The 23,417-nt window shown below is 41.2% G+C and overlaps 1 protein-coding gene across 5 annotated transcripts in view; it reads left to right on the top strand.

Moving 5' to 3' along the window:
* Positions 1 to 23,417, top strand: part of PANK1 (pantothenate kinase 1) — a 102,143-nt gene that overhangs the window by 56,937 nt on the left and 21,789 nt on the right. For all 5 annotated transcript variants that reach the window (XM_061162159.1, XM_061162158.1, XM_061162156.1 and 2 more), the window contains one exon: positions 19,783 to 20,135. In XM_061162159.1, the coding sequence (XP_061018142.1) occupies positions 19,800 to 20,135 (336 nt within the window). In that variant the 5' untranslated portion in view covers positions 19,783 to 19,799. The remainder of the gene's footprint in view (positions 1 to 19,782; positions 20,136 to 23,417) is intronic.

Here is a 23,417-nt window from a genome sequence, read left to right as displayed (position 1 = left end):
CTGTTTCCCATGAAGTGATGGGACCAGTTGCCATGATCTTAGTTTTCTGAATGTTGAGCTTTAAGCCAACTTTTTCACTTTCCTCTTTCTCTTTCATCAAGAGGCTTTTTAGTTCCTCTTCACTTTCTGCCATAAGGGTGGTGCCGTCTGCGTATCTGAGGTTATTGATATTTCTCCCGGCAATCTTGATTCCAGCTTGTGCTTCTTCCAGCCCAACATTTCTCATGATGTACTCTGCATATAAGTTAAATAAGCAGGGTGACAATATACAGCCTTGACGTACTCCTTTTCCTATTGGGAACCAGTCTGTTGTTCCATGTCCAGTTCTAACTGTTGCTTCCTGACCTGCATTCAGGTTTCTCAAGAGACAGTGGTATTCCCATCTCTTTCAGAATTTTCTACAGTTTATTGTGATCCACACAGTCAAAGGCTTTGGCATAGTCATTCAAGCAGAAATAGATGTTTTTCTGGAACTCTCTTGCTTTTTTGATGATCCAATGGATGTTGGCAATTTGATCTCTGGTTCCTCTGCCTTTCCTAAAACCAGCTTGAACATCTGGAAGTTCACGGTTCATGTATTGCTGAAGCCTTGCTTGGAGAATTTTGAGCATTACTTTTCAATGCTATTCTCTCATATCATTCCACTCTCTCCTTCCCCTACTATGTGCAAAATGTCCATGTCTCCTTTGCATCAGCAGTCTTACAGGGTGGTAGAGGGTACCATTAATAAAGATGCCAGAACCATCTTGGACAAACCAGGAGTTCGAGTGGTGTGCTGGAACTGGCTACTACAGGCTCTGGGAGCTAGCTGTGTACATTACATCCCAACTCTGCAGTCAGTGTCCTTGTATTGACAGCTTGAAATTGGCTACAATGGGTGTATTTGCACAATGGAAATTGGCAAATGTTGAAAATCAGGGCTTTATTTTCAGAGATCCAGTTGTTAAATATTTACCACTGACTGTAATATGGGTCACATGTCACTAAGAAAAAAGTCCCAGAGGGCAGCAGTAATACAAACTGAATTATCACAGCTTTGGGGGCAGAGAATGGAAGAAAAAGCTCAATATATCCTCTGCTACTTAGGACAGTATCAGAAGATGAGACATTAGATGATGGAGCCTCACTCTTAGGAAATAAAGTATTCTACAAATGTTTGAAAACCCACTGTAATATAAGGGTAGAATTTAGACTCACATACAGTCAACCCTCTGTACCTGCATATTCTGTATCGGCAGATTCAACCAACTACAGATTCTATTAAAATATTTGAAAAGGATTGCAGAAAGTTCCAAAAGGCAAAACTTGAATTTGCCATGCACTGGCAACTATTTACATAGTATTTACATTGTATTATGTATTATAAGTAGTCTAGAGATCATTCCAGTGAGGGGGGTGCAGGTTCTATCCCCAGAATACAGGAGGATGCAAGTAGGTTGTATACAAATACTATGCCATTTTATATAAGGGACTTGAGCATCTGAAGATTTTGGTATCCACTTGGTGGGGAGGGGTTGATGTTCTGGAGCAAATCCCCCTTGGATTTTAGATGAACAACTATTATCTGCTTTCCTTTTTCCCTCTGAAATTTCTACATCAAAAATAGTTAGGCTTGGGACTTCCCTGACAGAAGTAGGAAATGGCAACCCCCTTCAGTATTCTTGCCTGGAAAATTCGATGGACAGAGGAGCCTGGTGGGCCCCACTCCTTGGGATCACAAAGAGTCGAACATGGCTGAGCAAGCATGCACACATGCTTCCCTGGTGGTCCAGTGGTTAAGACTTTTGCCTTCCAATGAGGGGGGTGCAGGTTCTATCCCCAGTCAGGAAGCTAAGATCTCACATGCCTCATGGCCAAAAACCAAAGCATAAAACAGAAGCAATGTTGTAACAAATTCAAAAAGACTTTAAAAATGGCCCCCACAGAAAAAAATCTAAAAAATAGAATAGTTGCGCTCAGGTAGCTCAGATGGTAAAGAATCTGCCTGCAATATAGGAGACCTGGGTTTGCTCCCTGTTCGGGAAGATCCCCCGGAGTAGGGAATGGTAACCTACTGCAGTATTCTTGCCTGCAGAGAATTCCGTAGGAGACTGGAGGGCTATAGTCCATGGGGTCGCAAAGAGTCCGACACGACTGAGTGACTAACGCTTTTGGGCTCAGTGTTGGATGACCGAGCAGGTAGGACAAGCGGGTAGTGTTAGTGCCAGCAGTGCAGCATGGGAATCAAGGAAAGGAGACGATAACATACGTGTCTTTGTGCGTGTGTAAGTGTGTATACATATATGTTTGCACCCAGGTATTAGTCATAGGAAAATCATAACCTTGGACTTCTTTATACTTCTTTCATAATTCACCATTGCTTTTATTTGAATAACAAATTTTGAGTTACACTCTCATTGCTTGTGGATTGGAGAACAATATAATTTTTCTTTCAGTTCAGTTGAGTCCAGTCGCTCAGTCGTGTCCGACTCTTTTGTGACCCCACGAATGGCAACACGCCAGGCCTCCCTGTCCATCACCAACTCCCGGAGTTTACTCAAACCCATGTCCATTGAGTCGGTGATGCCATCCAGCCATCTCATCCTCTGTCGTCCCCATCTCCTTCTGCCCCCAATCCCTCCCAGCATCAGGGTCTTTTCCAGTGAGTCAACTCTTCGCACGAGGTGGCCAACGTATTGGAGTTTCAGCTTCAGCATCAGTCCTTCCAATGAACACCCAGGACTGATCTCCTTTAGGATGGACTGGTTGGATCTCCTTGCAGTTCAAGGGACTCTCAAGAGTCTTCTCCAACACCATAGTTCAAAAGCATCAATTTTTCGGTGCTCAGCTTTCCTCACAGTCCAACTCTCACATCCATACATGACCACTGGAAAAACCATAGCCTTGACTAGACAGACCTTTGTTGGCAAAGTAATGTCTCTTGTTTTTAATATGCTGTCTAGGTTGGTCATAACTTTCCTTCCGAGGAGTAAGCGTCTTTTAATTCCATGGCTGCAGTCACCATCTGCAGTGATTTTGGAACCCCCAAAAATAAAGTCAGCCACTGTTTCCACTGTTTCCCCATCTATTTGCCATGAAGTGATGGGACCAGATGCCATGATCTTAGTTTTCTGAATGTTGAACTTTAAGCCAACTTCTTTAAATAGGTATAAATCCAGCCCCAGTTGAGCCTTGCTGATTTAGAATTTCTAAGTTGATTTAGAATTTACTGGTGCTGAAACAGCAGGGTGGAGTTGCCAGACTATCTTCATTTCATGTTTCTGGTTAGAGTGGGCAGGTTGAAATTTGTCCCAGCCAGGAGGAAAAAGAACTTGGTATGTAAGTTTGCTTCCAAAACAGGATCTCTCAGGCAAAAAAGGGACTTCTCCATTTCATCCCCATTTGCATTTTACTCCAAAGGCAACTCATTGTGCCATTTATTCTCTCACTGTCCTGAAGAAGTATTTGGAGTGTTGGGATTTTTGTTTTTAAATCTTTTTATTTAGGAAGATTTCAAACATTATACAAAACTAGAGTGTATGGTGTAACTAACTGCTAAGTACTCATCACTCAGTTCAGTTATCAACTCATGTCCAATCTTATTTTATTTTGGCTATTACATGCAAATCTTCCCCTCCCAAAGTCAGCTCAGTTATCAACTCATGTCCAATCTTATTTTATTTTGGCTATTACATGCAAATGTTCCCCTCCCAAACTCAGCTCAGTCATCAACTCATGTCCAATCGTATTTTATTTTGGCTATTACATGCAAATATTCCCTTCCCAAACTGGATGATATTGAAGCAAATCTCAGATATCATATCATTTCAATGGTAGATATTTTCATATATATGTTTAAAGGATAAGAATGCTTTAAAAAAAAATAGCCATAATCTGTTATTTGCTAAAAACATTAACGATGTATTATATCCAATTGAGAAAATAGTATTTTATGATGCACAATGAGATGAATAAATTCAGTTATCTAACCATGATTAAAATTGTTACATCCCATTTTTTGATAGATGAAAATCTGATATGGTGTTGCCCCGAAGGATTCCTTCTTTTTTTTTTTTTTTTTTGGCCAGTACCTTTTATTATTTGTTTATCATTATTTTTTAACCATATCTTCATGGTCTGAGATTTTGAAACCTTTCTTGGGATAAAATAGTCCTGGGCCCCAAAACAGAAGTTTTGGGATCACTCCAAAATCACTGAGATAGAAGCATCTGGTATCTCCTATGTAGTTTTTGTCTTGAGCTTGAGAGGTTTGTTGTCGTTTAGTTGCTCAGTTGTGTCTTACTCTGCGACCCCATGGGCTGTAGCCTGTCAGGCTCCTCTGTCCATGGGATTTCCCAGGAAAGAATGCTGGAGCGGGTTGTCATTTCCTTCTCCAGGGGATCCTCCCAACCCAAGGATTGAACTTGTGTCTCCCGCATTGGCGAGTAGATTCTTCACCACCAAACCACCAGGGAAGCCCTGATTGAGAGATTAGGAACAGTCTTAAAAGAATTCCACCCTTCTTTCTTCTGAAGTCAGTAGGGTGGGAACAGGCAAGCTAGCACGCACATTGGAGATATAGACAAGTAGGATGTAGGTCTGAGCTCAGGCCTGGCAATCTGGAGGTGCTAGGTTCAGGGTTGAGCCAAGAAGGATATTGCTGAAATTTGTGAGAGATTTGTGATTCCAGGCAATCTCTCCACCGATGACCCTGTATTTCAAGTTAGCCACGAAAGAGAAAAAAAAAATCCTGAATCTATCCAGTATCACTCTTGTTTGTCAGGCATTCCTAGGGATCAGATCAGTTAAACATCATTGAATTCTTATTGATAGAAGTGCACTCATGTGGTTAAGACTGTGCTTCCAATGCAGGGAGCACGGATTCAAGCCTTGGTCGGGAACTAAGATTCCACATACTGCATGGCATGGCCAAAAAAAAATAAAGGATATGTGTGTGTGTGTGTGTGTGTATAAACACCTGAAACTAACACAACATTGTACAATCTACTATACTTCAATAAAAAATGCTTTTATTTATTTAAAAGCTGTAATTAAAAAGCTAAAGATCACTTCACTAATGTTTGGGTGGGCTCATTAACCTCTCTGAGCCTCAGTTTTGTCATCTGTAAATTGATCATAATAACAATGCCTACCTCATTAGGTTATGAGAATTAAATACTGCCTGTGAAGCTCCTAGCACAGCACCTATGCCCTTAACATTCGTTGTTACAATGCTGCTGCATTTTTTATAGACCCTAGAATAAACTTCAGAATTTCTAAAAAGAGACCTTTGATTGGCACGTGTGCAGCCCTGAAGTATTTTTTGAAATTTGGCCTGTGTGTTTATGCCCACATAATCACATAAACTTGCATAAGCTGGTACTTCAGCACACGTTTACCACACTCCATCAAATTCTGGGCAAGGCTCAGGCATATTTGGTTGGCAAATGCTCTCACATGTAAATGGATAACCTGTTGCGTCCTGATTATGTTGTCTTGGAGTTTTAGCATGTATAAGATTTAGAGGCTTTTTGTTTGATTTTTTTTAAATGTTTATTACAAGTAAACTGAGGAGCTGTTAGATATTTTATTACTCAGCTTTTTGTGATACATTTCCAGTAAATCTTTTCAAGCTACTGCATCAGTTTTGATTCAAGAAATCTCTGAGATTGTAGGGAGAACTGCTGCAAAACCAGTTAGGATTCACGCCTACTGTCTGACTCAAATTTGTCTCCATATTGTGTAATCTAAAGAAAGTGCAAAGATAAGCTGGATGCTGAGGTTCCCGTGCAGCTGTCATCCAGAAATGACAGTTTTCCGGTCTTTATGTTCATCAAAACAGCATCGTTCTTATTGGTTAACTTAACGTTAAATACGTGATATGTTTTGTAAAATAAACCAACTTAAGTAAGATATTGTTTTTACCTGATCCAGAGTTAAGATATTTTTAAAAAAAAAAAAAAAAAGCTCCCATGCTCAAGAGTTTGACAGTCTCTCCTTAGTGATAAAGAAGGGCACCATGCCCCCAAACTGAGTGGCACCAGACAGATAAAATATTTTGAATACTTATATATTTGTGAAGTTTGAATCTCTTTTCCCAATTAGATATTACATCTGGCTGTTCCTGCTGATCACAGCAATCATCACTTCAGGCATCTTGGCAGCCATAACCCAGAAGACAAATGAGAATCTGGAAGGAAACAAACACTTCTGAGCCACCAAAAATCAGTGTTGGAAAGTAGATCAAGTTAGAAATGCTCGTGCATTTTACACTTGGAGTACTTCCTGGACTCTCTCGAGTCTGTTTACTTACACTTACTCACAGCTTTAACAGACTTGATTTTCTGGTTTCTCTGCAATCATACATAGCAGGTTAGAGATAGACTTTACAATACACTGACAGTAGCCAAGAAATTAACAGCATTAGCCGAAAAGAAAGACATAGAAAGCTATGACAGAGACAGATGAATACTCAAACCACAGTGGCCTGGGAAGCATAAGTTTATGTGGTACTTGAGTGCATCAGTATCTAGCAGGTACAGTAATTGATTCTCACATGACCCCGAGTCATCAAAAGCGCTAAGATTTTCTGCATATTTCTTTAAGAATATGAGAAGTGAGTCATGCATTTTAGAAAGATTTCCTTCAAAAATTATTTATAACTTGGCATTTATATCTTAAAAGTCATTGGTAAAATGCATGGATTGGGTCAGAGCTTTATATATGTTATGAAATCTGATTTATTGAGATATATACATATATAATTCACCCATTTAAAGTGCCCAGTTCAGTGGTTTTCAGCATATTCACAGTGAAACCATTAACACAATTTAGACTACATCATCACTCCCCATAAAAAACCTGATTAGCAACCACTCCCCTTTTCCCCCACAACTCCTAATCCTAGACAACTACTGATCTTTTTGTCTCTATAGACTTGCCTATTGTGGATGTTTCATGTATATGGAATCATATAATATCTGGTCTTTTGCAATTGGCTCTTTTCACTTAGCATAGTGTTTTCAACGGAGAAGGCAATGGCACCCCATTCCAGTACTGTTGCCTGGAAAATCCCATGGACTGAGGAGCCTGATGGGCTGCAGTCGATGGGGTTGCTACATGTGGGACACGACTGAGTGACTTCACTTTCACTTTTCACTTTCACGCATTGAAGGCAATGGCAACCCACTCCAGTGTTCTTGCCTGGAGAATCCCAGGGACGGGGGAGCCTGGTGGGCTGCCATCCATGGGGTCGCACAGAGTCAGACATGACTGAAGCGACTTAGCAGCAGCAGCAGCAGTGTTTTCAAACTTCCCTTGTGTCTTAGTATGGATCAGTATTTCCTTCCTTTTTATTGCCAAATGATATTTCATTGTATGGACATGTCCTATGTTATTTATCCATTCATCAATTGATGTACATTTCTGTTGTTTCCACTTTTTGACTATTATATGTAATACTGCTCTGATCATTTACATACAAATTTTTGTGTGGGCATATGCTTTCATTTCTCTTGGGTATATACCCAAGACTGCAATTGCTAGATTATAGACAAGCTTATGTCTAACCTTTTACAGAACTGCCAGACTATTTTCCAAAGTGATTGCACTGTTTTATATTCTGACCATTGGTGTAGGAGGGTTCCAGTTACTCCATCTCCCCATCAACACTTGTTATTTTCCACTTTTTCAATAATAGCCATTCTAGTGGGTTTGAAGAAATACCTCACTGTGATTTTGATGCGCATTTCCCTAAAAAAGTGCCCTTACATCCCTCCAACACTAACATCCTGTGATTTTGAAACATTTTGTAGGTTCAAAATTTATCTGCAGTTTAATTAGAAGGTTCCTGAATGGCTGGAAAGTGTCAGACTTTACTGTGCTCAAAAGAGAACCCTGCGTAGAACTGCTGCCCTTTGTAAATATTAAAGGATTGTTTTAATTAAGTAATGGCTGGTACAAGGACAATGTGAATTTCACTCATAGCAGAATTTTCACTTCTTCTTTCCAGACTGTTCTTGATTAATGATCAGTCCTTGCAGAGGAGAATCTAAGTGCCAGGAGACCAGGTCCATTTCTGCATCCTCACTCTGCCATAGTGCCTCCCAGTCTACAGAACAAAGTATCTGTTCACTGAATCGGTGGGGGCATAAGCGTATAACTTGGTCTCAGATCGTTGAAGGAGGGTCCTTGTGACCTCCTCGATTTCAGCTTGTATTGCCATGTGAGCAGTTAGCACATCTTTTCTCAGTCCCCACCCAGCTAGACCTGAAAGGTTTTCAGGCTTTCACAGCTAAAATTAATGAACAAAGCTCATTTCTGGTAACCCTGTTGTTCTCTGCAGTGCCATCTGGCAATGCTGTTCTCCCCGAAGCCTCTTTAATTAACCACTCCCTGGTATTAAATTGTCAATAGCATCCCTAGAGTAAGTAAGCGTGCTCTGGTGGCTTGTCAAGACACAAAGCTAAACCTCTTGGAGATTTAAACTGGGAATTGTTTAAGGAGATAATGAGATTACCATCTTGAGCTTCACCGCAGGGTATTAGGAAGCTGGAAGAACCATTCTTAGGTGGACACTGGGATCAGCTCTGGTGGCTGAAACGATCACACTGGAGACAGTCACACAGGTGCACTGCCTTCAGGTCCTCTTGGCACATCTCTGCATGGTCAGAACTGTGGCATCTTCTTTTTAATTCATGGACTGTATTTCTGATGAATTGTTGTTGTTTAGTCACTAAGTCGTGTCTGACTCTTTGTGACCCCATGGACTGTAGCTCATCAGTCTCCTCTGTCCACCGAATTCTCCAGGCAAGAATACTGGAGTGGGTTGCCATTTCCTTCTCCAGGGGCCATTTTCCCAACCCAGGGACCAAGTCCCTGTCTCCTGCCTTGCAGGTGGATTCTTTATGGCTAAGCCACCAGCAAATCCATTTCTGATGAGTAGAGTGGTGTAATTAAAGGTGAAGGCCACATGGAAGGTTGATACTCACCCTCCTCTGCCTGCAGATTGAACAAGACAGACCGTCTGGATGAGACATAGAGACTGTGACCGTAAAGATCTGTAATTGTATCCATCTCCTGCCACCCCAGGCGGTGCAGTGGTAAAGAATGTTTCCTGCCAAGGCAGGAGACTCTGGTTCAATCCCTGGGTCAGGAAAATCCTCTGGAGGAGGAAATGGCAACCCACTCCAGTATTCTCGCCTGGAAAATTCCATGGACAGAGCAGTCTGGTAGTCTACAGTCCATAGGGTCCCAAAGAGTAGGACAGAACTGAGCATGCACACACACACACCCTGCCACCACCGCCCCCAACACACACACACACACACACACACACACACACACTCAGCCTGAGAATATTGCAATGGGATGGGAAACAAATTTCATCTGCCTCTCATTTCTCCTCCTTAAGACCTGTTGCAGGAAAGCAGGGCTGGACTTCAGGGGTGAGGGCGAGAAGATGAGTTTGATGACATTGGAATGACAGCCCTTGCTGTTCTAACTTCTTGTAAGAAGGTGGAATGGAGAGAGAGATTCCAGGACCTTGGAAGAGAGATTGCACCTCACTGAGCCTCTCAGCAACTCGTGGAAGAGACTTGAGGAAAAGTTTGTTTTAGCCTCAGGGGTTTGACATTTTGTGTCCCCTCATGTCTGGCTCCAACTTGGCCCCACTTCCTCCTGGCCCCGATCCAGGCTAAGAACACATTTGCTGGTGCCACCACAGTGGTGCCCTGCAAAGCCTTTTTTCCCCTCCCAAATCTTAACCTTAAAAAAAAAAAAAAGAGACATAACTTTCATGTCAGTATACCTGTTTGTTCTGATTTCATGTGGTTGTCTGTGCCATGGGTTGCAAATCAGAGAATATCTGCCTGCCCAACCTAAATACATGAGTGCTGTTGCCAGAGCTTACTTCTTTATGGAAGAATGCCTGGTTACCTTTCAGATGGGAGTCACTGGGAAAGAGGAGCACATGATGAAATTTAATTATATGTGGAACATTTCTAGACCCATGTCTGCTGGGTTCAGTCCCGGTTGAATGCTAACTGGAAACTTGAGAAGCTGTATTTAAAATGTGAAAATCACCCGCGGCACTCATGTTATAAATTGTCCAGAAATAATTTCATTAGCAAGCGATAAGATGTTTCCAAGTCCCTCCTGGGAATGGGGACGTCAGCCAGGTCATTACCGTGCATTGCCCTCAGTTGGCAGCCTGAGCTCCCTAGCAGTTATGAGCAAAGACAGCTCATTCAGACTCTGACTCTCACTTTCAAATTGTGGTCCAATACTGAAGAGCGTTCAAGAGCGTTCGTTTTGATTCAGCTAGAACTCTGGTTTTGAACTTGACCCATGAGAATTCCAGGGGCCCCTCCTTGAAAACATTGTCTCTAGTCCTCCTGCTCGGGGCTCTCTTTGCTCATAACTGCTAGGGAGCTCAGGCTGCCAACTGAGGGAGTTGCTTTCAGGAAATACAGTTGTAAGAAAATCATAGAGCTCCAGTTCAAATTGCATGTGCAAAGTAGACCCTGATTGGGTATCACATCATTTCTAACCTGCGGTTGGGCACAGAGCAGGATATAAACACAGTCTCACTCTCATGGATCTCAGGCACTCTTGACTTTGTGGGCCTCTTGCTCCATTTTAAAAAAAACATGCATTTTACGACTGTTGCTATAACGTTGGATGTGTTGTTATGTATGACAGCATTTTCTTTGACCTGAAAATTCATGTATTCTTCTGATTTTTTTGTGATTGCTTAAAATATGGTAGGCATGTAACCTGTGGTGCCTAACAGTTAACTGGAGCCTGTATGGCAGAGGTGGTGAAATCCAGAAGTTAGTTCTGGTGACTGTAGTGGTAATACTTCTACTTGCCTCGGGAGTTCTGAAAGGATTATTCTTTGAAAGGACTCTTCTCACTATTCTGTTCCCCTTTTGCATATGAGAGTATGATCGGCCCTTTGGTTCCTTCCCACCTGTCTGGGAGAGAAGGAGAAAATTGATGGGCATCTGAGGCTTGTCAGTGGAAGAAGGGCTATTGTCACACAGGGATGTGGGCCCTTTGCTGTGGTGATCCATCCCCACACACATACCTGTGCTCTCTTAAGTGTGTTCTGAATTCCAAGTTTAACATTCAGGGTGTCAGGGGTGTGCCTTGCCAACACTGGGGGAAATCAGGTCTCTTCCTACCTGAAAGAGCCCTGGTGATGTCAAGCATCTAACTAGCTAAACAACTCTGTTCTTGAGTGTCAGGCTTTCCCTGTCATTCCTTTTCTTTTAAAAAAAAAAAAAATTTTTTTTAATGTGGACCATTTTTAAAGTCTTTATTGATTTTGTTACAATATTGCTTCTGTTGTTTATGTTTTGGTTTTTTGACCGCAAATTAGGTGGGATTTTAGCTCCCCAACCAGGGATGGAACCGGCACACCCTGTGTTGGAATGGAAAGTCTTAGCCACTGGACAGCCAAGGAAGTCCCTCTTTTTTTTTGTTTCCAACCTTTTAAATTGAAATATAGTTTCTGTACAATATTATGTAAGTTAAAGATGTACAGTATAGTGGTTCACAATTTTTAAAGGTTAGGGTCCATTTATAGTTATTACAAAATATTGGTTATGTTCCATGTGTTGTATATATATCCTTGCAACTTACTATACCTAATAGTTTGTGCCTGTCACTCTCCTACCCCTTTCTTGCCCCTCTCTCCCCACAGGTAACCACTAGTTTGTGCTCTATTATCTGTGAGTCTGTTTCTTTTTTGTTATATGCACTAGTCTGTTTTATTTTTTAGATTCCCCATATAAGGGGTAGCATACAGTATTTATCTTTCTCTGGTTTACTTATTTCACCAAGCATAATACCTTCCAAGTCCATCCATGTTGTTGCAAATGGCAACATTTAATTCTTTTATGTTGACTGAGTAGTATTCCATTGTGTGTGTATATATATCACATCTTCTTTATAGTGCCATCTTAGATTCTGGTAACACGCTTGATGTGAGCAGAGTATTGCTTGAGAAAGCAATTGTTGAGATGAGTAATCCAAATTATTGAGATGAGGAAATGCAGGCACACTTTTTCATGAGCAAGACCACAGATCTGCTCTCTGTTCATTAAAGTGAAATTAAAACTATTTTTTTGCTCTTGCATCATTACAGAGAAGTTTTTGATTGAGAATTGTAAAATAACTCTGCTTATGAAAATTAAACATATTGATTGTAAAAATTGAAAAACATCCTATCAGCAAAGCCAGAAGAAGAAAAAAACCACAAGCCCACTATAATGGGCTTCCCACATGGTGCTGGTGGTAAAGAACCTGCCTGCCAATACAGGTAGACGTAAGAGACGTGGGTTCGATCCCTGGGTCAGGAAGATCCCCTGGAGGAGGGCAGAGCAACCCACTCCAGTATTCGGGCAGAGGAGCCTAGTGGGCTATGGTCCATAGGGTTGCAGAGGTGGAAAGGACTGAAGTGACTTAGCACACACTGTCCATAAAGCCTGTTAACATTTTGGCCTGAAGTTTCTAGTCTTATTTTCTGGGAACAAATAACTGTTTAATTTTTACACAAAACTGTAATCATACAAAATGTACCACTTAATCACCTGCACTTTTCACCTAATACTACATAATGAACATTCTCCTCACGTCATTAATTGCTATCTTGCAAAATGATTTTGATGGTGATACATTGTTCCTTTGTGTTAATGGATAATCATCTATAACCAACCTTTTATTTTTGGACATTGAATTCATTTCCTCAGTAGTAGTAGTAAAACTTTAATGATTTTTAAGATAAATTTTTGAATGCATGCATAATTATTTGTGTAGGGTAAAGTGGAACCAGTGTATCAAAGGGCATAGGAATCTGGTGCTTTTTAATGTGTATTTCCAAATAGCCCAGAGGAAGGATTGCAACCGTTTCTATTCCCATGCCTACTCTGGAAATGCTTGTGTTCCAATACCTTTGTGCTGTGCTGTGCTTAATTGTCAGTCATGTCCGACTCTTTGCAACCCCATGGACTGTAGCTTGCCAGGTTCCTCTGTCCATGGGGATTCTCCAGGCAAGAATCCTGGAGTGGGCTGCAATGTGACTAAAATTTCAAGAAATCTGGTATGCATTAATTTAAAAGAAACCATGACTCAAGTTTCTTTGCGTAGAGTATTTAATGTTTAGCAGACTGCTCTGTGTACAATAATTATGGGTTTCTTCACAATGTTATGGAAACCTTTTTATTAAATTTTACATTTACCATTTTCTTCAAGGTCCTTAAATAGTTCTTAGGTTTTCAACTCTTATATTTTATGCTGTTAAAAGTATGCTTTTGGAGGACTTTGTATATGTGTAATTGGGATGATGAAATGTAAGAGTTTAACAGGACCTTAGTTAGTTGGGTTAGTCTATTCATCTTACAGATTAGTAAATGGCTCAAGAAAAAAACTTGCCTACAATCATTCTGTCTGTGACTAACAACTCAACTCAGACCAGCCTGGCGAAATGGGGAATATGTGGGCTCATGAACCTGAAAATAGGTTCTGTTACCTACTGTGATCAACCTTGGATAATTCCTTGATCGTTCCAAACCTCGATTTTGTTATCTATAAACAAAGTGTTGAATTTGACCAAAGACCCCTTCCACCTCTTAAAGTTCAATGCTTCCATGAATACATTAGCAGAGAATTTCATTATGCTGTCAGTCAAATTTAGACACAGTGAGGGGGGTGGCTAGCACTGAGGAAATTTTTAAAGAAATACAGTTTGTATTATACACTTGGATCTAAATTAAAGTTGTTATTGGTGGTGTTTTTAACTTGCAGAGGTCCTTAGGCAACTTGAACATAATCAGTATTCACATAGTATAAAAATATCTTCCAAAGTACTTGAAAAGTCTCTTTTTTCTGTTGATTACACAATCCCCAAACTTCTTTCCCACCTACTTATTAGTTTGCTTGACAATCTATTAACAAAGAGTGGGGAAAGAAACTCAGTCCTTTTGTTCCCTATTCACAGTTATTACAACAAATTTCAGCTTGGTGAACCTAGGGAAAACTGTGAAACTGTCATGACAGCATCAGGTTGCTAAGTCAGACCTGTGCACAGAGGAACTAATCTTGAATACTGAGCACCTCCTTTACACACGTGAAGAAATAATGATGGTAGGAAACTCGCCTCACCAGAAACACCTTAAAGCTCTGTAGGTTGTTCGAAAGGAGGTGGATTTTCTCGTGCCAGGCTCCCTTAGCTTTTTATTACTGTTTCTTTGGTAGGAAACCTCTCTCTGTGTGTCTGTGTTTGTTTTTGATTTTGGATTCTTCTCAGTCTTTACTCATTTATACTATTAGAAACTCACTGTGTAACCCTTGCAATTTACTGCAGGAAGCATAAGTACCCACTCAGAGACGATTCTAGTGTTCTGAAAAGGTCTTTAAGAAATAGGCTTTGTCTTAAAGCCATTGACCACCAATAAAATTTTAAAAATATTTTCACCACACCATGTAAAATATAGATTCATTTTAGGGTTTTCACTACTATCAGATGACCAATTCAAGTTTGTGCTTGGAGAAGTTTTCAGGCAAATAAATGCAATAGAGCCTACATACCATTTTATTAACACTCAGTGACCACATGTTTATCAACAATATTGACAGTCCCTGGATCTGGCTCTACAGGAGAGAGGGAGGGTTCCAGGGGAAAAACCAGCCAAAGATTTTGATGGAAAGTTTTAATAGTCAGGACGGGGAAGATCATCCTGCAGTGGTGATAAGCCGCTTCAGTCATGTCCTACTCTTTGTGACCCTGTGGATTGTAGCCTCCAGGCTCCTATGTCCATGGGATTCTCCAGGCAAGAATACTGGAGTGGGTTACCATTTCATCATCCTGCAGTAACAACCCCCAAATCTCAGTACCTTAAAACAACAAAGGTTTATTTCTCCTTCACACTGTAAGTCCATTGATGGAGACTGGGGCTCCAATCCGCCTCATCTTCACTCTACGTCCGGGCTGATGGAACAAACATTATCTTGAATTCTGCTGGTTATGGAAACAGAGAAGGAGTTCTGCAGACTCTGACACTCGCCGTAAATGCTCTTGCCTGAAAGTAACACACACCATTTCCATTCCCAACTCACTAGCTAGATTAGGTACATTGCCCAGCTCCATTAGAAAATGGCCAGGACCGGCAGTGTGATGCCACAGGCCAGGAGGGAAGGGGATCAGCAGCGCTAGTGATGACCACAAGGTGCTTTTCTGATTCCCAGGTATTTGGCTCACTCCCCTTCCTCCACGTGAAATACTCATTTCCTCCCCAAAGGAGAGAATCCCACAGTCCCACCCAGTCAAAGAACCTAGCTGATGCACAGTTGGCACTAAATTAGGAGGTGAAACAAAGTCATTTCAATGTCAACTCTAGATGTGGGTCCTCTTGATCTAGAGGCTTCTGAACTAAAAAAAAAAAAAAAAAAAAAAGGCATCTGGGTTTAAAAGGGAGGAGTAAAGAGTGAGTGCAGATATTCTGTATCTAGAAGGAGCATCACTTCTGGCAAACACAGAAGAGATTCTTATCAGTGGTTCAGCTGAATTTATCAAAGCATCTGCATACCCTGGATTAAAGAAAGCATGAGTCATGGATGGTGGCTGCATTCAGATTTCTTTTTTCCCTTTCTCTTCTGTCTCCAACCACAGCTTATATATGGGGACTATCATTTAGGTAGCCCTTGATATCAGGAAGATAAATAAAACTGAACATTTAAAATATGATAGTATCCTATAAAAGCATTAAAATGTGAATAGAAGAGCATTTAATTTTTTATGAAGGTAAGGAATGAATATAGTAAGTGAAAGCAACTTCTACTGCCATTTAAACTATAGTTTTCCGATCTTTATTCCCTTTTACCTTAACTCAAACTGCTGATATGACATTTAACTGAATTTTCAAAACTCTACACTTTCCCCCCACTGTTTTGCTGAGTTGCCAACAAAAGCTTTGAAATGGAGGAGGTAACACAGGAAGAAGAAACTGGAATTATAAATAATTTATAAAATGCTTAGCTGTCCCTAGACACATTTTAAAAAGGGAGACCTCTTTCCAGTTGCCTGTACTTAAATTAACAACAGCCAACCACATAAAGGCCACAGGGCCTTTTCTGGGTTACATACAACTTGTTCTGTCCATTCTGCACTAAGATGTCTTATTTTTCATTATCACTGAATTCTTATTTTACTTCATGTACTGAAAGTTCTAAGTATAGAATTTTCTCATGCTTTTCTCTGACTTCTAGCCTCTACCTATACAATCTACTTATCCCACCATCCTCCAACAATATTAACAACCTGAAGGGGTGGCCTTCTATACCTTCTTGTGGGCTCATATAATCATAAACACTTGGAGTCTGCCTTCCATCCGCCTGCCCACTGTCCTTCATTCCTCCTTCCTCTTTTCCTTTCTCCCTTCCTTTTTTTCCCAAACCAGATGGAGTTAAGTTATTTACACTGCTAAGTATCTCTTTTTTATTTTTTTCTCATTCTCAGAAGATTGGTGGTATCTCTAGCATAGATCTCATTCATTCTTTCTAATGTCTGCCTAATACCCCATGGTTTGGAAAGTCATACTTTATTGAAGTTTCTCTGTTAAAGGGCATGTATGTTGTTTCCAATTTGTTTTGATCTTGCTTTTTTGTTTTCCTTTCATTTGGCCACTGTAAGGGGTGCAGTGGGTTTCGCAGGTAGTGGGAAGTTAGCTCACTGTTAAAGAATCTGCCTGCAGTATAGGAGACATGGGTTCGATCACTGGGTCAGGAAGATCTCCTGGAGAAGGAAATGGCAATCCACTCCAGTATTCTTGCCTGCAGAATCCCATAGACAGAGGAGCCTGGCTAGCTACAGTCCATGGGGTCATGAAAGAGTTGGACACAACTTGGTGACTAGTCAACAAGAAGGGGTGCAGTAAACTTCTTTGTACCCATCCTCAAATACTGATCCTTTAAAAAACATGGTCCAAGAGAGGAATCAACTGCATTTTAAAATGTATGTGTGCTTTTAATAGATGTTAGCAGAGTCTTTCAAAAATGGTTATCCTAGCAGTGTTCCAGAATATACTTCTCCCATCCTTTTCAGTAGTAGGTGTCTTTCCTACTTGGATAAGAATGGATTATACCTGCAACCTTGATTGCATAACCTGGCACCTGTTGACATACTACAGTATATTTCAGTGGGGTTTAAAACTAGGGTTCTGGTTTGCCTATTTGATTGTGGGTGGTTGTGATTTTTGTGTATGTGTTTCTTAAAAAAAAAAAAAAATCCTCAGGAAGTTTATGGGAGGGAGGGAACTGGAGGCCATTCTTATACAGGCCACTCCTTTCACAGATAAGGAAATTGAGATCCAGAGAGGTGAAGGGAGTTCATGTGAGCTAGTTACTGGCTGCTGCTTCTGGGAAGCAGTTGTTTGGAATCTTGAATTGGGACTTTGCCTATTACACTGTGGGTTGGGCTTCCCAGGTGGCGCTAGTGGTAAAGAACCCTCGTGCCAGTTCAGGTAGACGTAATAGACATGGGTTCAATTCCTGGGTAGGGAAGATCTCCTGGAGGATGGTATGGCAACCCACTCCAGTATTCTTGCCTGGAGAATCCCATGGACAGAGGAGCCTGGTGGGCTGCAGTCCATGGATTGCAAAGAGTTGGACACAACTGAAGTGACTGAGCGCTCACACATGCACACTGTGGGCCATGCTGACACTGATTTTTAGAGAATGGACCAAGAAATGTCATCTGTGAGCTAGGGATGAACTGTTCCCAGGTTTCTGTTCTCTCCTGCTAGGATAGGCAAGCTTCCCAGTCTACACTGAGCTGTGTGGGATTTGCTTTGCAAACTTCTGCAAAGATAAGAGGACATTTGTTAACAGTCTTGTTACCGGAATTTGCTTCTCTTAATACATTTTTGGGGGAAAAGAAATTATTTATATAACTGCACCAGGTCTTAGTTGTGGCACGAGGGATCTTTGATCTGCACTGAGGCACACAGGATCTTTAGTTATGGCATATGAGAACTCAATAGTTGCAGCATGTGGGATCTAGTTCCCTGACCTGGGATTGAACCCGGGCCCCCTGCATTGGGAGCACAGTCTTAGCCACTGAACCAACCAGGGAAGTCCCTGCTGTTCTTAATCTTTTCGGGAGTTTGGGATTTATCATTAGAGTTACTGCTTACCAAGTGTGGAGTAGCTGGCTTAGATCAGAACCAAAATGACAATAGGGAAGCACAGGAGAGAAGATTCTAGGCAGGAATGGCTTCCTCCTATGTACTCCTTCCTCCTCCCTTCCCAATGTATCGATGGAGAGGGCTAAATAGTGGGGCTGCCTAGAAAGAAGACTTCCTCTAAGTCCTAGTTCTGTTCCTGGCAATGTAATCTCTAGGTATAATGTGCCCAATTTGACCAGGGCTCAAATGGCTGTTCTCTGGGGCTGAATAAAATAAGCTTTTTGAAAGAAGCCATTTTAACTTCTTAAGTCTTTAAACTCAGTTTTTGTGTTTTTTTAGTTTAGATCTGAGTATAGTTGATTTAGAATGTAAACTCAGTTTTACTGTAAGGTTCAGATTTAGCCCATACAGTCTACTGAGGAAGATGAAAAGGGATCTCCAAATTTCAGATTCCCATTTGGGTTTGCCCTGTGTTTACTGCAAAGCATTTGACAGCCCAGTATTAATTTTCCAGGTTGCCTCTAAATAAAGTCAGCCTGTTCAGGGAGCTCAGCCCATTACTCACAATAACAATAAAAATAATTACTATGGGAATTCATTTTGCCATAGGTAAGCCTCTCCAGCAGATTAAATATAAATATATATTTATATATAGAAATATTACACAAACATGCCTCTGTGTTGTAAACCTGGTCAGGAGCTGTGCTTATTTGTAGGCTTGACCATCAGTGGTCATGGTTCTTGTGGTTTAGCAGTTTACACAAGCGTGCAAACTGGAACGTCTGGGGAACTTCGAAAAATACTCATGCCTAGGTCCTCCCCAAGAATAAAATCAGAATCGATGGGAGAGAAGACACAGGGCTGAGGTGAGGACTTCTGGGTGGGCAACTGGAGATGGAGAGAGAATCTCTTCCTTAGTAAAGAAAGGAATGAGTTGTAATTCGATCTGTTCCTTTGAGAAGAACAGATTCCTGTTGCCACTGGAATTCATCATGTCTGCCCCTCAGCTCTTATAACCCACTGTCTCTCCTTTCTCCTTCCTATTTATTCTGTTGAGTGAAGCAGTGGAGTCACATTGTATAAAAGTCAGCTCATGAAGGCAAAAATTGTATACCGTGAAAATTATCATCCAAGAGTGCTCTGGGAAGAGAGCATGAGGCTTAGGAGTCAACATACCATCTCTTGGTACATACAGATAGCATAGCAGCATTTCCTCTGGTGTCAGATCATTGTTTCTTTCGCTGAAATTCTGACAAAATAGCTTTTGGGAGCCAGAGTGTATGCAAAACATGTATATTTAAGTATTGAAGTTGCACTCCATCTGGTGACATTCTGGAGCTCTGAGAGGCAAGCAGCAATTGAGACTGCCTTAGAGAATCCTATTCTCATCTCATAGTCAATTCTGAGGTCGACTCTTGAGTGGGATGAAAGCAGAATCATGGGCACCATTTTAAAGTGTGTATTTCACCTCGCCTGTCTCTTCTTTTAGGCACCTATAGTAGAATTCCGGTAAATTGAATGGTAAATGTGCATACATATACGACACCATGACATTTCATTATTGACTATTTCTTGAATGTACAGAATTCATGGTCACTCTGTCTTTCTGTCCCCTTAGCGTTCCCGTGGTTCGGCATGGACATCGGTGGGACGCTGGTTAAATTGGTCTACTTTGAGCCGAAGGATATTACAGCTGAAGAAGAGCAGGAGGAGGTGGAGAACCTGAAGAGCATCAGGAAGTATTTGACTTCTAACACGGCTTATGGGAAAACCGGGATCCGAGATGTCCACCTGGAACTGAAAAACTTGACCATGTGCGGGCGGAAGGGGAACCTGCACTTCATCCGCTTCCCCAGCTGCGCAATGCACAAGTTCATCCAAATGGGCAGCGAGAAGAACTTCTCCAGCCTGCACACCACGCTCTGCGCCACGGGAGGTGGGGCTTTCAAGTTCGAGGAGGATTTCAGAACGGTATGTCCGCTTTAGCCCTGTGCAAACCACAAAACCACCTCTTAGAGAAACAAAGGAAACCTCTCCCATGCCCATGGGCATGGCGTCTCCTATGGAAGAACTAGGCTACTAGGCTTGGTAACATTGGACAAATTTACCTCACCTCTCACTGCTTCAGCTTCCTCATCTTTATGAGAATAAAAATAGTTCCTACTTCATAGGGCTGGGGGAGATAATATGTACCTGGCACTTATAATGCTCAATAAATATTAGCTGCCCTCTTCATCATTTTTGTTTGAATTACGTCTGCACAATGTGCTAAAGACAAGGTGATATAAATCGCCTTCTGAAGTATTTTAGTTTTCCACAGACTCTTGAGTCTTGTGAAAAACATAATTATTGTGCCAAATTCATAGATATATAGACTGAGGCCTGCAGGAAAGACTTTTTATGCATCTTACTAAAAATGATTACTTCTTTCTGCCCATTTGCTCTGTGTCTTTTCTGTTTTATGAATGCCCTTTAGAAGTTTTGCTCACAAACAAAAATGAAATCTTTGATATTATTCACAGGTGAATTCCTTTATAAATAAATAAGATTTAGGCAGTATGGTTCTACATAATAAGAATAGTACCTTATCCTGGGGACATCCTTGGCAGTCCAGTGGTTAAGACTCTGCGATTCTAGTGCAGAGGGTGAGGGTTCAATCCCTGGACAGGGAACTAGGATCCCATATACCACATGGTGCAGCCAAATAAATAAATAATACCTTATCCTGATCGGCAGCATATTCTGCCTCTGTGTTGCTTATTTAGATTTGACAGTTGGCTAAATGGAAGATATGGATGAGTGACATAGAGTCCTAACTTTCTCTTTATTAAGCAATCCCTAACACCTATGTGTTCCAATTTCCCCATGTCTATAGTCAAGATAATCTCTTTACTGTCTAGGTTCATCTCACAGGAAATACAGTGAGAAGAAAGAAAAATAATAGAGATAATAGAGAAATTTAAATGAACAGAAGTGTTTGAACATAAAAGAAGGAAGGGTTGAAAGATTCTGGAATTAGTCTTGCCAGAAATTTTATCATTAATGAATAAATTAATAAATCAATGCCTTATTCATTGTATTTAATATAGCTCTAATACAAATTTATTTGCACAATCAGAAGGAGCATCATTTATCTCATTGATAAGTAGTTTCCACAAGAGCTAGCAATAGAGCCCTGGAACATTCTCTTCAATCAGATTGATTGTATTCAGGTGTTGACTATTCCTTTTGTGTCCATGTTCCCTACCCAGCAGTAGAATTTGATGCTGCCACTTACTTAAATGATCCATGGAATCTTTTCTCCACCAAATTCAGTTCAGTTCAGTCACTCAGTTGTGCCGACTCCATGGACTGCAGCACGCAGGCCTCCCAGTCCATCACCATCTCCCGGAGTTTACCCAGACTCATGTCCATTGAGTGGGTGATGCCATCCAACCATCTCATCCTCTGTCGTCGTCCTCTTCTCCTCCTGCCTTCAATCTTTCACAGCATCAGTGTCTTTTCAAATGAGTCAGCTCTTCACATCAGATGACCAAAGTACTGGAGTTTCAGCTTCAATATCAGTCCTTCCAATGAACACTCAGGACTGATCTCCTTTAGGGTGGACTGGTTGGATCTCCTTGCAGTCCAAGGGACTCTTAAGATTCTCCTCAAACACCATAGTTCAAAAGCATCAATTCTTCGCTGCTCAGCTTTCTTTATAGTCCAACTCTCACATCCATACATGACTACTGGAAAAACCATAGCCTTGACAAGATGGACCTTTGTTGGCAAAGTAATGTCTCCACTTTTTAATATACTGTCTAGCTTGGTCATAACTTTTCTTCCAAGGAGTAAGTGTCTTTTAATTTCATGGCTACAGTTACCATCTGCAGTGATTTTGGAGCCCAAAAAGATAAAGTCAGCCACTGTTTCCCCATCTATTTGCCATGAAGTGATGGGACCAGATGCCATGATCTTAGTTTTCTGAATGTTGAGCTTTAAGCCAACTGTTTCACTCTCCTCTTTGGGGCCCAACAATTGAAGAGTTTTGAAACTGAGAAGGTTGAGATCTAGGAGCATGAATAATTAAGTGCAAATTCATAAATGAAAAAGCACTGGTCCTGAATTCTAATGCTGTTTCTGCATTTAACTGGCTGGGTGCCTTTGGATAAATCATGTCCCTCCTATGGGACTCAGTTTCATCATCATCAGAAGGCAGCAGAAGGTGGCTACAAGGATAAGGAAACTAAAGCTAAAGAGTCATGAAGAGGCATCCATAGTGCCCCCTTAGGTGAGAGCTGAGTGTTAGCTCAATTCTGATTCAGGAGATGCTGACCCGCTGCTAGTGCTATGAGCTCCCCAGGTCCCTCAAGGTTGCCTGTGTCCATCTCTTCTAGGGAGCCTGAAGTGAACCAAGGTGACCTAGAGCATTTAAGCAAGCTCTGTCAAAGGCTCTATCCCTCCTCTGGGGTAATGCCCCAGGAGACTTACTCAATTTCTGCTGGCTATGAGCAAGTGTGTTTCTCAAGGTTCTGACCTGAGAGAGGTCATGTCTTATATAACCAAAATAAGCCTCTGATCCTTCAGGCTGCTGGAGCCTAATAAAGAGATTGGGGCAGGGAGCAAGTCTGGAGTACTTGCCTAACAGTCCAGCCATCTATAAAAGAAAGTATGAATATATGGGCTGCCTTCTGTTTGCATACTCAGTCTTGGCCAAAGTGAAGACAGAATTGAAGAAGACAGATCTCTTCCTATAGCCTGTTTGTCAGTACACTAAGTGATACACCCTGATCCTTCCTGAGTTTGTGAGGGAGAATAGGTTTTATCATCTTCTTTCCTAATAAGTTTTTATTCTATCACACAACACATATGTACCATGCTCTTTCTGTGCAACAAGTACTATTATGAACAAAACAAAGCTCGTGCCCCACTGGAGCTTATATTCTAGAGCAGGGGAATGGTCAATAATCAAATAAATGAATATAGAGCATATCAAATGGCGATAAGTTGGGGTGAAAGAAATGGGTAAAGGGGATAGGGAGTACTGGGAGGGTCTTTGTGGGATGAGGTAACACTGGGCCCAAGGCTGTAATAGGGCCAACCAGAGCCTGGTGTGAGGACTTAAGAATTGGCCTTTATTAAGGCAGAAATCTCCAATGACACAACCTAAAAAAGTTAATTAGAAAAAAAATCATCAGGAGGGGATAAGATAATTCTGGATATGTAAAATTCTAAATCTAAGTGGATCATTCATTATTAGCTGGGTTCCTA

The sequence above is a fragment of the Dama dama genome, chromosome 15, assembly GCF_033118175.1.
Source record: "Dama dama isolate Ldn47 chromosome 15, ASM3311817v1, whole genome shotgun sequence".
Classification (NCBI taxonomy): domain Eukaryota; kingdom Metazoa; phylum Chordata; class Mammalia; order Artiodactyla; family Cervidae; genus Dama; species Dama dama.
Note: the sequence above shows the minus strand (reverse complement) of the source record. Positions and strands in the feature narration are given on the sequence as shown.